Source organism: Gossypium hirsutum, chromosome A05 (genome assembly GCF_007990345.1).
Source record: "Gossypium hirsutum isolate 1008001.06 chromosome A05, Gossypium_hirsutum_v2.1, whole genome shotgun sequence".
Classification (NCBI taxonomy): domain Eukaryota; kingdom Viridiplantae; phylum Streptophyta; class Magnoliopsida; order Malvales; family Malvaceae; genus Gossypium; species Gossypium hirsutum.
Genome location: NC_053428.1, coordinates 106246184 through 106262315, shown reverse-complemented (window position 1 = coordinate 106262315; position 16132 = coordinate 106246184). Strand labels below are relative to the sequence as shown.

At 34.6% G+C, this 16132-nt stretch overlaps 1 protein-coding gene across 19 annotated transcripts in view; it reads left to right on the top strand.

Annotated features, from left to right (window-relative positions):
* The first annotated feature begins 11510 nt into the window (after window positions 1–11510).
* LOC107960918 (ABC transporter I family member 10) overlaps window positions 11511–16132 on the top strand; it is a 54568-nt gene continuing 49946 nt past the window's right edge. Inside the window, exons 1-7 of one of the 19 annotated variants that reach the window (XR_005927538.1) lie at window positions 11513–11794; window positions 12648–13351; window positions 13452–13567; window positions 14032–14175; window positions 14486–14570; window positions 14724–14906; window positions 15005–15473. Coding sequence is in view for 1 of the 19 variants with exons in the window: in XM_041114411.1 (XP_040970345.1) it covers window positions 11701–11749; window positions 13206–13350; window positions 13444–13567 (318 nt within the window). In the remaining 18 variants the exon portion in view is untranslated. Of the gene's footprint in view, window positions 13352–13443; window positions 13568–14031; window positions 14384–14485; window positions 14907–15004; window positions 15474–16132 lie in introns of those variants that run through there. The other 18 variants (XR_005927551.1, XR_005927547.1, XR_005927548.1 and 15 more) reach the window with 18 other exon arrangements.

Here is a 16132-nt window from a genome sequence, read left to right as displayed (position 1 = left end):
TCATACACGTGGCGTGCTGAATGAATCTAACCAATTGCATTCTTTATTCTATCATCTAACACCTAAAGCAAAAAGAAGAAAAAAGACAATCCCAGCAGCAAAAGGACCCAACATTATTCTATCATTTAACACCAACTCCTTCGATCACAGCTACCGTACCAACTGCCCCATGGGGAATGATCTGCAGATAAATACATTACTTAAAAAACTTATTTTTCTATAATAAAATAAATTTTAATTTATTAAATTATAATAAATATATAGCCTATGGCTATGATTTAGCCATTTTAAATTTCATTTTATTAAACAGTAACTATTCGTTAAAATTTTTATTGAGAGCCCATGAATTTTGAATGAATGAGTCTTGAGTAACTCTAGTCATCCATACAATAACTTAAGGAATAAGTGAAAATAAGATTTCCAATGAACTAATATTGTTTTCTTTATGGAAAACTCATGATTAAATATTGTCTCCTCTGGCGGAGCTAAGGGGACCACTCCCGGTTCCTTAAATTAAAAATTCTTTTATTTAACTTTTTTTATAAACAATCAGGCTGTCGTCAAAGTAAAAAAACGAAAAGATAGAAATAAAAATTCCTTAACATTATATGCTTTATAAAAATGCTAGAAAGAGAAGAGAAATGAACGTTTTTAACATCATACATATCGAATAGTAGCAAGAGGATTTGAAGTGACAGTGGGACGGTTTCGTCGTTTGATGCAATCAAACACGAGCTTGAACAGAAAAAGAACGGAGATGCCGGCAAGCTGGATCAATGCCATGATTTTGGTGTCACCTTCCATGTTCATATCCCCAGAAAAACCCAACGAAAATCTTGATGATGAAGAATTCTTAGAAAATTCCATTGCTTTTCAGAGCTTATTAGGTTAAGAAAGAAATACGTGAATCTCAGGGAATAATAAGAAGTCCTTGTTTTACCTAAGCAACGAAGGCTTTGATGCTAGTAAAGTAAGAAGGTGGTCTTATTTATACAACTTGTGGAATGTGGAAGTCTTTGTCGAAATCAGTGCGGACCCCAGTAATTCCGCTGTCGTAGTCCCACCCTCAAAAGAAAAGAAAAGAAAAGTAGTGTAAAACGTTAACTGCATTTAATTATTTATGTTTTAGTAATTTATATTATTATATTATTATAAATTTTATTATCTCCTTAACAGTGATAGTAAATACCAACTTAAATATTTTATATGATATTTAAATTAAATTTATTAATTAAAAATTTATTTTTATTCCTAAAACTTTTTTTTCTAATTTCGCCCTATAATGCATACATAAACGAACTATTTCAGTATTTGAGGGTTGTGCGACAGCTTTGACACGTAAACTATTTCAGTATTTTCTTCTTTTATCTTGTCCTCCATATTTTCCAAGTTTTCGATTTTGTAAGAATTAAAGGTTAAAATTTAAAAGTAAAAGCAGTTGATATATAGGGCAAGGGTAACTTCTTAATCTCATTTTTACTTGTTACAGATATTTTACAGCATACAAAATATTTGGTGGAAATGTTTGATTTCTAACTTGGATCAATTTATTGCAGCATTATCTCTGCAATTCCTTTGTCTTTTGTTGAAATAAATAGTCAAAGTCTGTGGACCCCACAAAAAATGTATTCTTAGAAGCTCACTATGATTATTCGGAGAAGCTCACCATGATTATCGGGAGAAGCTATCTGGAGAAGCTCAGTATGAGCATTTGCAGAAGACAAATATTACGTATGTGGGACATTCAAATGCAAGCAACTTTTTGGCAGCAACATGAGTTGTTTAATCTAGTTTTATTCTTTTAATCCCCCGCCCGGCTAAAAATAAAAAAGCTTAATTATAAGTTTAGTCATTAATATTCATATGTTTTGTTAAAATAGTTTTAATTGTATTTTTGAACTTTTTTTTTTGACCATCAACCTTCTTTTTTTTTTTTCAAATTATTTTTTTAAACAGATTTGATGAAAATACCGTGTTAGAGTATAGTGAAGAATCTGTTAGATTGTTATGTGTAGGTTATTATACAGTTAGTGAGCTGTTCATATAAGTTGTTAGCAGTAGTTACTCATGCACATTATATAAACACTCTTGATGTACTGAATAAAGTTAAGAAAATAATATTGGTCTATTTCTCAGTGTATTCATTCATTTGTTTCTGTTAATCATTCTTTGTATATACTTATATGGTATCAGTCGCCTAAGTCCTAGAGAATTGCTCTTGCTGTGCATCCATGGGTAACTCTACTGATTCTATTTCTGCTGATCATAGTTGTCCCTCGTTTACAGGCGCTCGGCTAGTTCAGTCATTTCCTCGACATGACACTATAAATTTGGATAAAGGTAATTTTGCTCCATGGCAGCAGCATATCTATTTGATTATTGAAGGATATGAGTTGACAGGATTTTTAGAAAGGACGATACCTGTTTCATCGCGGTTTGTGTCATCTTCGGAGGGGTCTCTGGTTCTGAATCCAGAAGCCTCATTGTTCATACAACAAGATAAGTTACTTGCCTTTTGGTTGCTATCTACGATTAGTAGTCCTCTTTTGTCTTGTTTTACTGCTACCAAGATAGCGTGCGACGTTTGGAACACTGCAAATCGTCTGATCGCTGCCGTCACTAGAGCCAAATTGTCTCATATCAAACATGACTTGCACTCCATTAAGAAAGGCACGATGATGATAAATGAATATGTTACTAAGATCCAGAATACACATGAGTTGATCGAAGCATCTAGATCTCAAATTTCAGAGGCTGAAAAAGTGGAAACCATTCTTGCGGGCTTATCGTTAGACTATGATGTCGTTCTCACTCTCGCGTCCTTCTTATCAGAAATTCTACCAATGCAAAAGCTTGTTGATGTGCTCTTGGAGTACGAAAATTGCCAAACTTATGCGGTGCAGGAGGTGTCGTTTTATGCCCATCTGGTAGAGGCCGCTTCGTCGACAATGGTGGTTGAACCCATGCATGGTGATCATCCTCCCATTGGTGGCCGTGGGAGGGGCTTTCGTTCTAGAATCCAGTGCCAGATCTGTGGCTGATATGGGCACTACAGCGGTTTCTCTGTTTCGACGAAGGAGTGAGCTCTGCCTGCTTGGGCTTCAACTACTCGTGCTAACCAAGGTTTGAGCTATGATGGTTTTGGTGTGCCTGGATAGTTTAACTGTTCTTCGTTGCCGGGGGCGCCGGTTTTCACTCCTGGTTGTTGGTCGGGAGAGTTCCCACAACTACCAAATGCTATCCCACAAATGATGAATGCTAGGATTTTTACTAACCTTTTTGCTGCTGTTTTGAGTGATGGGATAGGCCCGACATTTGGGCCCTATGTTAGATCAGGCTAGCATTTTGGGCAAGTTAATGTCCTTACTAGGCCACTTGGATTAAGCCAGCAATTCGGACCAGCTACTGGCGTCACTAGACGAATTATATCAGGCCATCAATTTGGGCTGTACGGCCTTGCTAGGCCGAATAGTGCAGGCCATAATTTTGGAAATGGTAATTTTGAAAATGGTTCTTCCCTACTTAGGCTGAATGCTAACTGTGTTGGTTTTGAAGGTCCACTTGGTTGTGGAAAAGGGCTTAGGCCCATAAATGGTAATATTTTCGGGCCGAATAATGAGTCATATGTTCTATGGTTAACAAAACCAATGGTGTGTATTGTTGATTTTGATTCTTCATCATGTGTTGGGTTGCCCCACATTCTTAATTTCCATGCTTCTGTTTCTCGAACACTTTTAGATCCAATGTCAACACGACTCAATATGGGTCCAATTTTAATAATGATAATTCTTACATTTCTATGCTTGTAGGGACTTCGTCTTGGTATTCTGATTTGGGGGTTACGCACAATGTCTGTAGGGAGGCCTCTGTTTTGAACGAGTTTACGTTATACTTAGGTATATATCCTTTCTTAATGGGTAATGAGACTCCTACAAAAATCTCTGTGTTGGGAATTCTATTTTGCTTATAAAGAATAAGCTACTTCGTCTGTCTAATGTTTTCTGCGTGCCAAAATATAGGAGAATTTGCTGTCTATTTCTTAGTTTGCTTATGAAAATAACTTATTCTTTGAATTTCACCCATCTTATTATGTTATTAAGGACATCCAGACTCAGGAAATTTTACTGCAGGGTTACACTCGTAATGGGCTCTATCATTTTTTGCCACTTGCTCTTGTTCTAACTAATGCGGTTCATTCTGTTCACAACACTAGGTTTTAGACTCACAATGACAGTGGTGATGTTTTTGCATTATGGCACCGCAAACTTGGTCATCCTTCTACCCCTGTTGTTAAAATAGTTCTAGATAAATGTCAAGTTGTTTCTAATAAAAAGTGTCTTGATAATATTTGCATTGCATGTCAAAAGGGGAAGCCCTACAAATTGCCCTTTTCAAACTCTATTACTGAATATACTGATATTTTTACTTTGGTTGTCTCTGACTTATGGGGACCTGCGTCTGTTGCCTGTAGAAATAATTGGTATTATGTTTCGTTTGTCGACATGTGTAGTCGTTTTACTTGGATCTTTCTTATTCGACGTAAGTCTCAGGCTGTTGATTGTTTTGTTCAGTTTCAAAAATTGGTCAAAACTCAGTTTGGGAAAAATATTAAAAAATTTCAAAGTGATTGGGGTGGTGAGTTTTGTGTATTCACGACAGTTCTGGTAAAATATGGGATCGTTCATAGACTATCATGCCCACATACGTCCGATTAGAATAGTGTAACTGAACAAAAACACAGACACATTTTTAAAATGTGTCTTACTCTTTTGGCCCAATCGAATTTGCCTATGGATTTCTAGGGTTATGCGTTTTGTTGTGTTTGTCATCTCATTAATCGCCTACCTACCCCAGTTCTTCATAGACAGGAACCTACGTATGATCATTTGCGAGTGCTTGGGTGTTGTTGTTTTCCATATCTACATCCATTTAGTACTCATAAATTGGAATTTCGTTATCAACCGTGCACGTTTTTAGGGTATAATTCTCAGTATAAAGGTTATCACTATCTTACATCAGATGGTAAGGTTGTTTTTTTCTCCACGTTGTGTTTGACAAACGTCGATTTTTGTTCCCTAAGAATACTATGATTCTTTCCTAGACTAGTCGATGTGTTTCCACGTATGTTCCTATTATTTGGCCCCTGTCTGCTAGACCTACTAGTATTCGCCTACTGAGCCTTTGTCTCCTACTTTTCCTAACCCTCGTGCCACGACATCAGAACCAGTGGATTCTTAGGCTGAATTGGGTCTTGGTCGTGAGCAGAACCGTTTGTCTACCTCTTTTGCAAAGATAAGTCATCTCATTCCGACCACAGTCACTCTGACTGTTCCATTTATTCCTCTAAGTATGGGTGGTACTCATCACATGGTTACTCGATCTAAAGTAAGAATTTTTAAACCTGAGGTTTTATTGGTTGAAGTTGTTGAGCCATGCACGTTTGATGAGGCCTTTGCCAGTAATGAGTGGCAAGTAGCAGTACAAGCTAGGTATAATGCTTTAATAAATAATTCTACCTAAGAACTTGTTCCCTTACTACGTGGTTGGAAGGTGATTGGGTGTAAATGGCTTTTCAAAGTAAAGAAGAATCCTGATTAAACTATAGCTTATTGTAAGGCTCGGTCAGTGGCAAAAGGTTGTTCTCAAGTGTCAGGGTGTGATTTTAAAGAAACATTCAATCCAGTGGTTAAACCTGCCACTATTCGAACTATGTTGTCTATTGTTGTCTCTAAAGGTTGACCGATCCGACAGGTTGATGTGAATAATGCCTTTCTGAATGGTGGCCTTACTGACGAAGTGTATATGCAACAACCTTCCAGGTATGTTCAATATGGTCTAGGTGGAGAACCTTTGGTGTGTCATCTGACAAAGGCCTTATATGGTCTACGCCAAGTTCCACGAGTATGGTTTAATAACTTGAAGCAGTTTCATCTCTGTTGGTTTTCTTTTGTCAAAATCTGATGCTTCTCTGTTTGTTCGAGTTACGGCTGACTCTAGTATGTATGTGCTGGTTTATGTGGATGATATTATCAAATCTAGAAGTGCACTCTACGATATTGATGCTTTTGTTCAACAATTGCATAATGAGTTCTCTCTTAAAGACATGAGAGATCTTCATTATTTCTTAGGTATTGAGGTGACTTAATCATCCACTAGAGTTCTTCATCTTTGCCAACGTAAGTACATCTTGGATTTGCTTGACAGAAGCTTGTTAGCTAATGTTAAAGGTGTTCACACATTGATGGTCAGTTTTTCTGTTTTGTCTAAAGATGAGGGAGTTCGCCTTAGCGATTCTATTAAGTATAGAAGTCTTACCAGCGCATTACAACATGAGGTCCTTACTTGGCCTGACATTGCTTATGCGGTGAATTGAATCTGTCAATTCATGCATGCGCCTACTAGTGTTTGTTTGGTGGCCTTAAAATGAATATTACAATACTTACGTGGCACTATTGATTATGGGTTAGTTTTTCACTCTTCTGACCTATTGCTTTTGATTGGCTATGCTGATGCTAACTGGGGATTAGATTTTGATGATCGCCAGTCAACAACAGGCTATTGTGTATATTTTGGAAATACACCTATCTCTTGGTGCTCTAAAAAACAATAAGTTGTTTCTCGCTCTACTGCAGAAGCTGAGTACAAGAGTCTGGCTGCAGCAACTAGTGATGTTACTTGGTTAGTTTATTTATTGAAAGAATTGCATTTTGGCTCCGTTGATACTTCTACTATTTGGTGTGACAATTCCAATGCTGTGGCAGTCGCTGCTAATCCTGTCTTACATTCTAAATTCAAACATGTTGAGCTTGACTTATTTTTTGTTCGCGAGAAAATAGCTGATGGTTCTGTAGTTGTTGGCGAGTCGCTAACATCCTCACAAAGCCTCTGTCAGCGGTGGCCTTTACTCGGTTTTGTAGTCTTCTTCAAATCTTACCTGTCGAGAAGATGGATGAATGTTAGAGTATAATGAAGAATCTGTTAAACTGTTATGTGTAGGTTGTTATACAGTTAGTGATCTGTTCATATAAGTTGTTAGCAGCAGTTACTCATGCACATTATATAAAAACTCTTGATGTACTAAATAAAGTTATGAAAATAATACTGATCTATTTCTCAGTGTATTCATTCATTTGTTTTTGTTGACTATTCTTTGTATATACTTACATATCATTAAAAAATTAACGGGATGATGTGGAATTTCATACGTAGAATATTTTAATAAGATGTAATTTATTACTTAAATAACCCAATAAAATAAGTACATGTAGAAAATAATAAAATAATAAATAATTCATTAAGTTAAAAAATAACTCTTAATTTAAAGAAAATAGATGTAATAATCTAAAATTTTTATTTCAAGCTCTAAACTTTTTATTACAAGTTTAAAAAAACATATTTTAAAAATAATTTAATAATTTTATTTATGTAAGAAACGCTCCATATATATTTGAGAAAACAGTTGTAAAGTATAAATCAAATTAAATAAAATTACATTAACAAATTTTGATTTAGAATTTTTTATGCTTAGCATCTTAAAAATATTAATTAAAAAATTAGAAATATCATGTTTAGAAAGTAACATTTTTATATGTAACCAATAATTGTTTAGAAAGTAAATAAAAATATGTTTTATGATGTATGCATGTAAGGAGTTATTTTTTATAATATCATTAAATATTTGTTATGATTAAAATATTGATGTGAATTTTTAATACGTTAAAATTTTTTGTTAAATTCATATTCATTATAATATTAATTCTTTTGAAATATCGTTGTTAAGTGAGTATTTTTTTTATGCTTAATATATTTCCGAGTTTGACACTTTTTCTAATGTGGTACATGTTTTATTTGTTGGTCTAATCTAGTAATTGTATTTAGACTTGTTCATGGGTTGGACTATTCGTCTAGGACCAAAGGCCCACCTGAAATTTGAGAGGGTTTGGGCAAAAATATCAAGCTCGAAAAATGGGTTTGAGCAAAAAAATAAGCCTTTTTAAAATATGAATTGGGCTCGTTCTTGAACATCCAAGGCCCAAGCCCGACTCAGCCCATTTTTAAGTTTATAATACTTTATATTATGTTATTTTTATATATAATGTAATTTAGAGCACATTAAAAAAACAAACCTACGCTAAATATATAAATTATAGGGATTAATTATATAATTTAACATAGAATTTTCGTTTGAAATAATGATTTAACTTGTCGTATTTTCTTACCATTACATCGTTAACGACAATTAATGGCTCAGTGACTAAAATGTTACAACGCGATACCGTAAGTGACTAAAACATGATATTTTATACATAAGTGACTAAAATATAACCTGATGTAAACAAAAGTGACTAGGTAGTTTACATGTAACATCCTAAAAATTGGGTTAGAAGAAATTGAGTTTTGAAACCAAGGGTAGTTGTCCCTCGATTATGAGTTTAGATTTGGAAATTTTTGACAAGTAAATTGATTTGGTTCAATGGTCAAGTATTTTGAGTATGTGTGTGAAGTTTTGGGTTCGAATCTTGTCTCTAAAATTTTTGTTATTTTGTTTAAACCCTTACCTTTGAACGTTTGGTTTATAAGTTAAATTCAGTCAATTGATATTAAGAATGAACCTACTGGTTCAATAGTCAAGCTTTTGTATAATCTTTGGTCTTGTGTTCAAATCTTGGTGAAAGGAATAAGGAATGTTTTTATTTTTTAGTTTCATTGTATGATATTTAGTTTTGTTGGTTAATTAAACTTCCCAAAAACCTCCTGTGATTCCACATTCATTTTTCCATTTCTTTTCTGTCATTTCTCCTCTGTTTTTTTATTTTTCTTTGTTTTGTTATCTTTCTTTTTGCTAGTTACTTGAATTGATTCTACACAAGGTCTAACTTCTCTTGCATGGTTCAATTCAGTTGCCGGGACGAGAACTCATCTTTGTTGCTTCTACATCGAATCTATAACAGGTGGGTATCGAAAACCACTTCTTCGAATTTTAGTCGTCAGAAAATAGGACTGTTGACGCTACGCGATCATGTAACTTACTGTTCACAAAAATTAGAGGCACACGAGCGTGTGTCTAGACTGTGTGTGGTTATGAATTGTGCAAGGTTCATATGGGTCGGTGACATGTACGTGTGTCTAAGCTGTGTAACTTACTGTTTGCGAATTAGGATCACACGAGCAAGTGACACGGGTGTGGATCAGGCCGTGTGGGACACACGGGCGTGTGCCAAACAGTGTGGAAACACATGGGCCAATTCTTTAGGCTTTGTGAAACCGCACTAGTGTGTGAGGCAATATTTGAAAATTTTCCCCTGGCCACAAGCGTCGTTAGAAACAAACGCAGGCCTATTGTAGGGTCCGCATGATCTGAATTAGGCTATATAACTTGATATCTGATGATCTGATGATGAACAACTTGTGATTTGTACGTATGTCCGCTATGTTTGAACCTAAGTGAGTAGGATCTGTTAGAACGTAATGTGCTATTATTTGATGTGTGTGAATTATCCAGATACGATCTGTATTCAATTAAGTTTGTTGGTACGCCTCTGGGTTACTCTGTTGATAAAGAATATGTGACATTTGATTATGTTAGATTGATTGTTACTGATTCTGATTTATAACCCTTTATGTTACTTTGTTGATTAGGAATATACAATATCTATAAATGTTAGACTGATTGTTACTGATTCTGATTTGCAACCGTGAATGTGATTTCATGGCAAATCTGATATGATCTGTTAAGGTTTGATAAGTCTGTTTTACAAAACATGGACTCCCGTGTTTACTGATTCTGTTGATGAAAGATAGCATAACTTACATGCTCACTACTATGATTTTGCATATGCATGCCATGACACATTGCATGAGACTTGGGTAGACATGAAAGGAGGAAGTTTCTGGTAGTTTAAAGATCTGCATTATCTGGTGGTTTATCCATAATTCTGTTCTGGCAGCTTGGCTGTACTATAGTGGCTTGACCATATGTAATCGATCTGACAGTTTTATTTGTAAAATTTTAGTGGCACTATCCACAGTTTTCTATTGGTGTGATTTAGCTAGACGAGTTCTAGGGGAACTCTATTTTTGTGTGTAGTGGAGTTTAGGTAAGATAGTTTCTGATAAATCTGCATTCTGATCTGTTTGAAAATACAACATCTGCATAACATATCCTCTGCTTTGCTATGTTCTGCTCTGTTTGATTTGTTATGTTCTGCTTCATTCTATTTTGTTCGATTTTGTTGTACTGTCGTTGTGAAAATTTTCATGATACTTTAGATCTATTTTGTATTGGTTATAAAATTGTTATTAAGTTTCATGCGTTACTTTGATTTATATAATAAAATCTGTTTTTTTGTAGCTGAGTTTGGTTATACGTGATGCTTGGTAGCTTATCCTTTGTCTTACCTGAATCTGTTCATGTGGACATCTGACTTAGGACCAGACGGCATAAGGGAGCTTGGATTGTTTTGCATTGATATAACTATGATTTGATCTTTTATGTTGTAATTTGTTTTTGGACTTGCCTTGCTTTTCTTTTGATAATCTCGTCGGTTTCTGTCAATTTCTAACACGAAACTACAAACCACCTAAGTCGACTAAAATGAATTTCAGGTTTCCAAAGTTAAAATTTCGAAAAGAAATCAGGTTTCCACACGTCCAAACTCGACTCAAACTTCTAGGCCGGGTTTGGGGTGTTACATTACACTTTTTTTTTCCAGTTTTATAATTAAATTTTAATTATATTTAAAAAAGTTAACTTGTTAAAATTAACGGTCAAATGGGTTTTTTAATGCATTTTGACGATTCAAGTACCCAATTGAGAGTAAAAACAAAAAAAAAATGCCGGAGCTTAATTGCCTTTTTTGAAAAAGTTTGAGGGCCTTTTTGATACATTTTAAAAGTTCAAGAATCAAATTATAGGAGTTTAATTGGTTTTTTTTTAAATTGAGGACTTTTTACATTCTTAAGTCTAAAATTAATTAAATATGATATAATAATATAAATTAAATAAATTATATTTATATGTAAGTTAATTTTAAAGGTTTTTTTTGAAGAAATAATTTTAAAGGTTAACAATTATTAACTTAAATAAATAAATTATATCAAACTATAATCTATTATATCAAATAATATATTAATTTTAAAAACTATAATAATTTGTTTTTGTTTTTGTATCAATTAAAGGTTGAAGTTTAAAAGTTAAAGCAATTTATACATACGTTGAAAAAAGGATTAAGAGTCAAAAGGAATTTAATTCCTTCTGTGTACATCCATTTGTCCTATGTTTCCCCCAGGAAAGAAAGGAAAAGCAAGAGCAATGCGAGGTTCTTGTTTACGCCTTGCGAAATTCTTGTTTACACCTTTACCCAAAGATGGAAATGGGAAATTATTGGTTGGGATCGTTTTAATATAGTTTTCTTTTTCTCCAAGAAGTTGAGGCAGATCCCAAGAAATATTAACAACACGGTCCTATAAAAATTATAAATATGATATTAAAAAGTAATAAAAGAGTGACCACTAAAACTTAATGGAAATGTCATTTTTTATCCCTCTCCAATCCTTTCCCTTATCACTAGCCCCTTTACTTTTTTGCAGACCTCCCCAACCCCTCTTCCCCTTATTCCTTCTTCACCATCATTTCTCTCATCCTCAGCAAAGCTGCCATGTCCAAAGGAATGAGCCAGTTTGTCCTTGTCGTCTACTCAAATGCTCTGGCTTCTCTCATTCTTCTTCCAGCGTCTTTTTTCTTCACAAGGTTCTCATCTATCTATCAATTAGATCCATGGATGAGCAATTAATGGTATTTATTTCCGTTTTGAGACTTCCTTATATGCAGGAAAAAGCGGCCACCAATTACTTTATCTTTTCTGTGCAAAATTTTCTGCTTAAGTATTGCTGGGTATGCAATTAAAATCGAAGGACTAGGAAGATATATTTTTATTGTTTCTTCTGTTCTTACAGAAGCTATTTGTTCAAGAGGACTGCCTTCCTGAAGTTTTTGCACTGACTATTGTCTGATTTATTACATTCATAGCTTCAATTGGTCATGGATTTCTTTTTAAAAAAGTTTCTTCTCTGATATTTCCTGTGGTCTACATAGTCAACCTTCTTTTCCACTTCAGCGCTCTGGTCTGGTCATATCTCGTAGTCTTGTAGTTGAACTGAATTTCTGTGTAGTTCTAATGCTAATGCCTTCTTCATTGCCAGTTGGTTTTAATATTTCCAAGCCACATAGGAAGAGCATGAACTAGTTATTTTGCCAGTTGAAGGTGCCTATGTTCTCTTATCCTAGGCGTAGGATAAGGGAATCAAGTAACCTTGAAAACATGGCACCTCTGCACCATCTATTACAGTTCTTTTGCAGAAAACCAAAGCTTAAGAAATGATGAATGATCATCCCCCACCCCCTTCCAAATTCTAAATTTTTGTGGATCTGACATGTACCTTAAAGGTGTTGAATGCCTATATAAAAGTAGAAGTTGAGAATTGAGGAAGAAAATTGTGGATACCCTAGAGTGCCTTTCTTAAAGTTTATTTACGTCTATAAAAGAATTTTTAGAACATGGTGATAGATTTAGTTTTTGAAATGGTATATTACTTGTTTCTTCTTCATGTTAGCTTTATATTTTCTTTTTCCTCTCTCATTGTTGCAGTGACCCACAATGTACTCTGCCAACTTTAAGGACAGTTTCTGATTTGGTTTCTTGTACATAATACGACAAGATATGATTGGTTTGAAAGCCTTCTGCTGTTTTTACAAGAATTATGACCTTTTTTTCCTCCTTTTTCCCCTCATCCCTAAAGGAGCCATTCTCGGGCCTGCATTGATTTTCTTTGCTGCCATCAGCACCAGCTTCAGCACTATTACTTCCAGTGCTGCTGCTTGTGCTCTGTTGTATACATGCCAATGGGTATGTCCTGGGTCATTTTCCCGTTTTAGAAGAAATAACTTTTAATAGGTATGTCATCTTATTAGCTGCTACTACCTTTTCCTTGGAGTTATGCTTCTATGCTGCAGCCTTTATAATGTGTATGTGCTATCTCAATGACTGCATTTTGTTTAATGACCCCTTTTGGCTTTTCAGACATGTCAATATATTGGACAAAAAATTGTGTCTTAATGATTTTGCTGAGCAACAATACTAATATGAACAATCTTTTATACTAGTAGTGGATTTCTAAAAGGACTAACCTGAGTTTACAAACACCAGAGGCATCTCTTACAAAGCAGGTTGTGATACCTACAGTTGAAGCAGATGTTGCATTTGGCCTTGGGAGATTAAACTTAACTAACTCTGAAGTTAGATCCAGGGTGTCAAAAGCTTTGGATGCTGTTGGCATGTCTGAATACCTACAGGTAAGATTTTGTATTCAACAGCTTTTGGATAATAATGAAGTATGTTAAATATTGTATGCTTACTCAAGGTTTATCATCTTTAATTTCTTCCCGAGGCCAGTTCAAGCACTTAGAGGTGGTCAAAAGAAAAGGGTTGCCATTGCTGGTGCTTTAGCTGAAGCATGTAAAGTTCTGCTTCTGGATGAGCTTACGACTTTTTTGGATGAAAGTGATCAGGTGAGTAATAGTAGACACAAGGTAGAGTGTGTATCAATATTTACTGATGCAAGTTTTGCATAAGTGTACAACATGTTAAAATGCACAAGAAAGAAAAACATATAGTAAGACAAGCCTTGTAACAGTAACAACTGCTGGCATGGGAATGGTTGAAATAGCATTATTGCCTTACCTATGAACACACCACTAAGCACTGTATAGATTAAACAGCATATTTCTTTTACTTTTAAGTAACTAGTGGTCTACTGTCATAATTCTTTGAGGGACAATGAATCCGTAGTCTTCATCTGGTCCGTACAGTTGCAGTTTAAGTTTTCAGAGTGGTGTGTATTATATGTGATCCTCGATATTCCTTCAATTGGATGTATCTACATAACGGATTATATAAATGATCAAACAGTTACTTATTCCTCGATAGTTCGAGTTTTTGTTCTGAATCAAAGCTCTTGGTATGATCTGATTAGATGGGGTTGGTAAAAGCGGCTCAGAATCTTTTGAATATATATGGAGAAGTCACAGCATTGTGAGTGATCCATCGTTTGGAAGAACTTGAGTATACCGATGGTGCAGTATACATGGAAGATGGAAGAGTGATTATGCAAGCATAAGTAAGTTCATCAAAGCAAAGCAATCTTCGTATTTCAACCGTATAAATTCTTGAGCCATTGCCTCCTTTTTGTTTCCCTTCCCCTCTCTATGTTGATTATCTTTTGTATGATAAAATTATAATGTTTGAGCAACGTTTACCATGTCAACTTACTGTGTTTTGGTAAAGCAGGTGTATGTTTATGAATATGATTTTGGAGCCTGTTTGTACATGCTTTGTTTCTCTGTAATCTAATTTCACTGTTCCCATCTCACTATTATTGTAATCTTCTCTCATGGTACCATGGGGTCACCGTTATTGTCGTTGTACAGATATTCTTTCTCTTCAGAATAATAAGGGTGTTTGATTTATGATGATACACTTCAAATCTTATACTACAAGAAATACAAACAAAGGGTAGGGAAAACTAACCCGTATTGTCATTCATATTTTTTCTTTAATTTCTTCTCTTCATCACTAGAAAGCTATTTCTATTTCAATTGATTTACTGTTTGACTATCATGGACTATCAATTGGGATGAAGAATGGAAATAAATAAACAATGAGCAGGTTTATATAAGGACGTATTTTGAGACGGTGAATCAGCATTATTTGCCTGCAGAATGAACAAGAACCATAGTAGCATCAATGCATCATGATAACTCGGTGGGAATTCTCAAATTGTGTCATATTCTTGAGCAGTGGGCATATCAACCAAAGAGAGAGAGCTCTCCATCAAGCATCAGCCATCCCGTAAGTTCCTTCTTCAACATGTCTCCCTTAAAAAATATATTTGAAACTTGTAAGCTTAGCATTGTGGTTAGTACTAATATGGCCAAATTGGTGCAAAGCTTGCTGAAGGTGGGAAGTTTAAGATTTGCCAATGCTTGAGTCGGTGTAACAGCTGCGGTATCATGACCAGTCATCCAGTGACCAAAAATCTGCTTGGCTAATACAGTATTTGTAACTCATGGTGAGTCAGAACCAAATGATACCATGGCAATGGAAAATGAGCGGTATATTGGGATCATTTTAACGGGTGGGATTCCACCTTTGAGGACAGTTTCATCATCTCTCATTTCTCTGACTGAAAGCAAGCACAGGAACACGCAACCATGGTTGCTATAAATGCTTCTAATTAAAACAAAAAATGTGAAGCAATTTGCTAAGTTTGTTACTTGCGACTATCAATAGCAATAACATGATCCAGGCTGAACTTTGCTCAGCTCATTAGGAACAAGCAAGGCATCAAAGCTTATGGGAAGAAGAATTGTCTATGGTTTTAAACAGATTTTATATATCTATTTATTGTTCAAAGGATTAAACAGATTTCAATTGTCAAAATTGACAAAAACTTATTACGAATTAGCCTTCAAAAAATAGATGTTTAAGAAATTTAACTAGGTAAAACACTAAACAGTAAGTTCAAGAAAGAAAAGCTAGTATTGGGACTAAAAAATTATATTAATTTATAAATAAATTATTTGATAAATTAATTTCAATACTAATACTTGTATTAATGAATTCTATCATTTCAGTTGTTTAGATTTTGCTCCTCCTTTTCTTTTTTTTTCCTTTTATAATCATTATTAATACCAAATTTCAAAGGAGAAAGAAGATTCAAATAGATTAAAAAATATTAGAGCCACACACGTGGCGTACTGGCGTCCTGAATGAAGCTAACCAATTGCATCATAGAATGAAGCATGAAGTGTTACGTAGAACATTATCACCTAAAGCAAAAGAAGAACAAGGACAATCGTAGCAAAAGCACCCAACATTGTTCTCTCATTTAACGCCGCCTCCTTCGACCAGAGCTACCGTACCAACCACCCGATGGGGAGTGATACATTACTGAAAAAAACTTATTTTTCTAGAATAAAATAAAATTTTAATTCATTAAATTATAATAAATATATTTCCTATGATTTAGCAATTTTAAATTTCATTTTATTAAATAGTAATTATTCATTAAAACT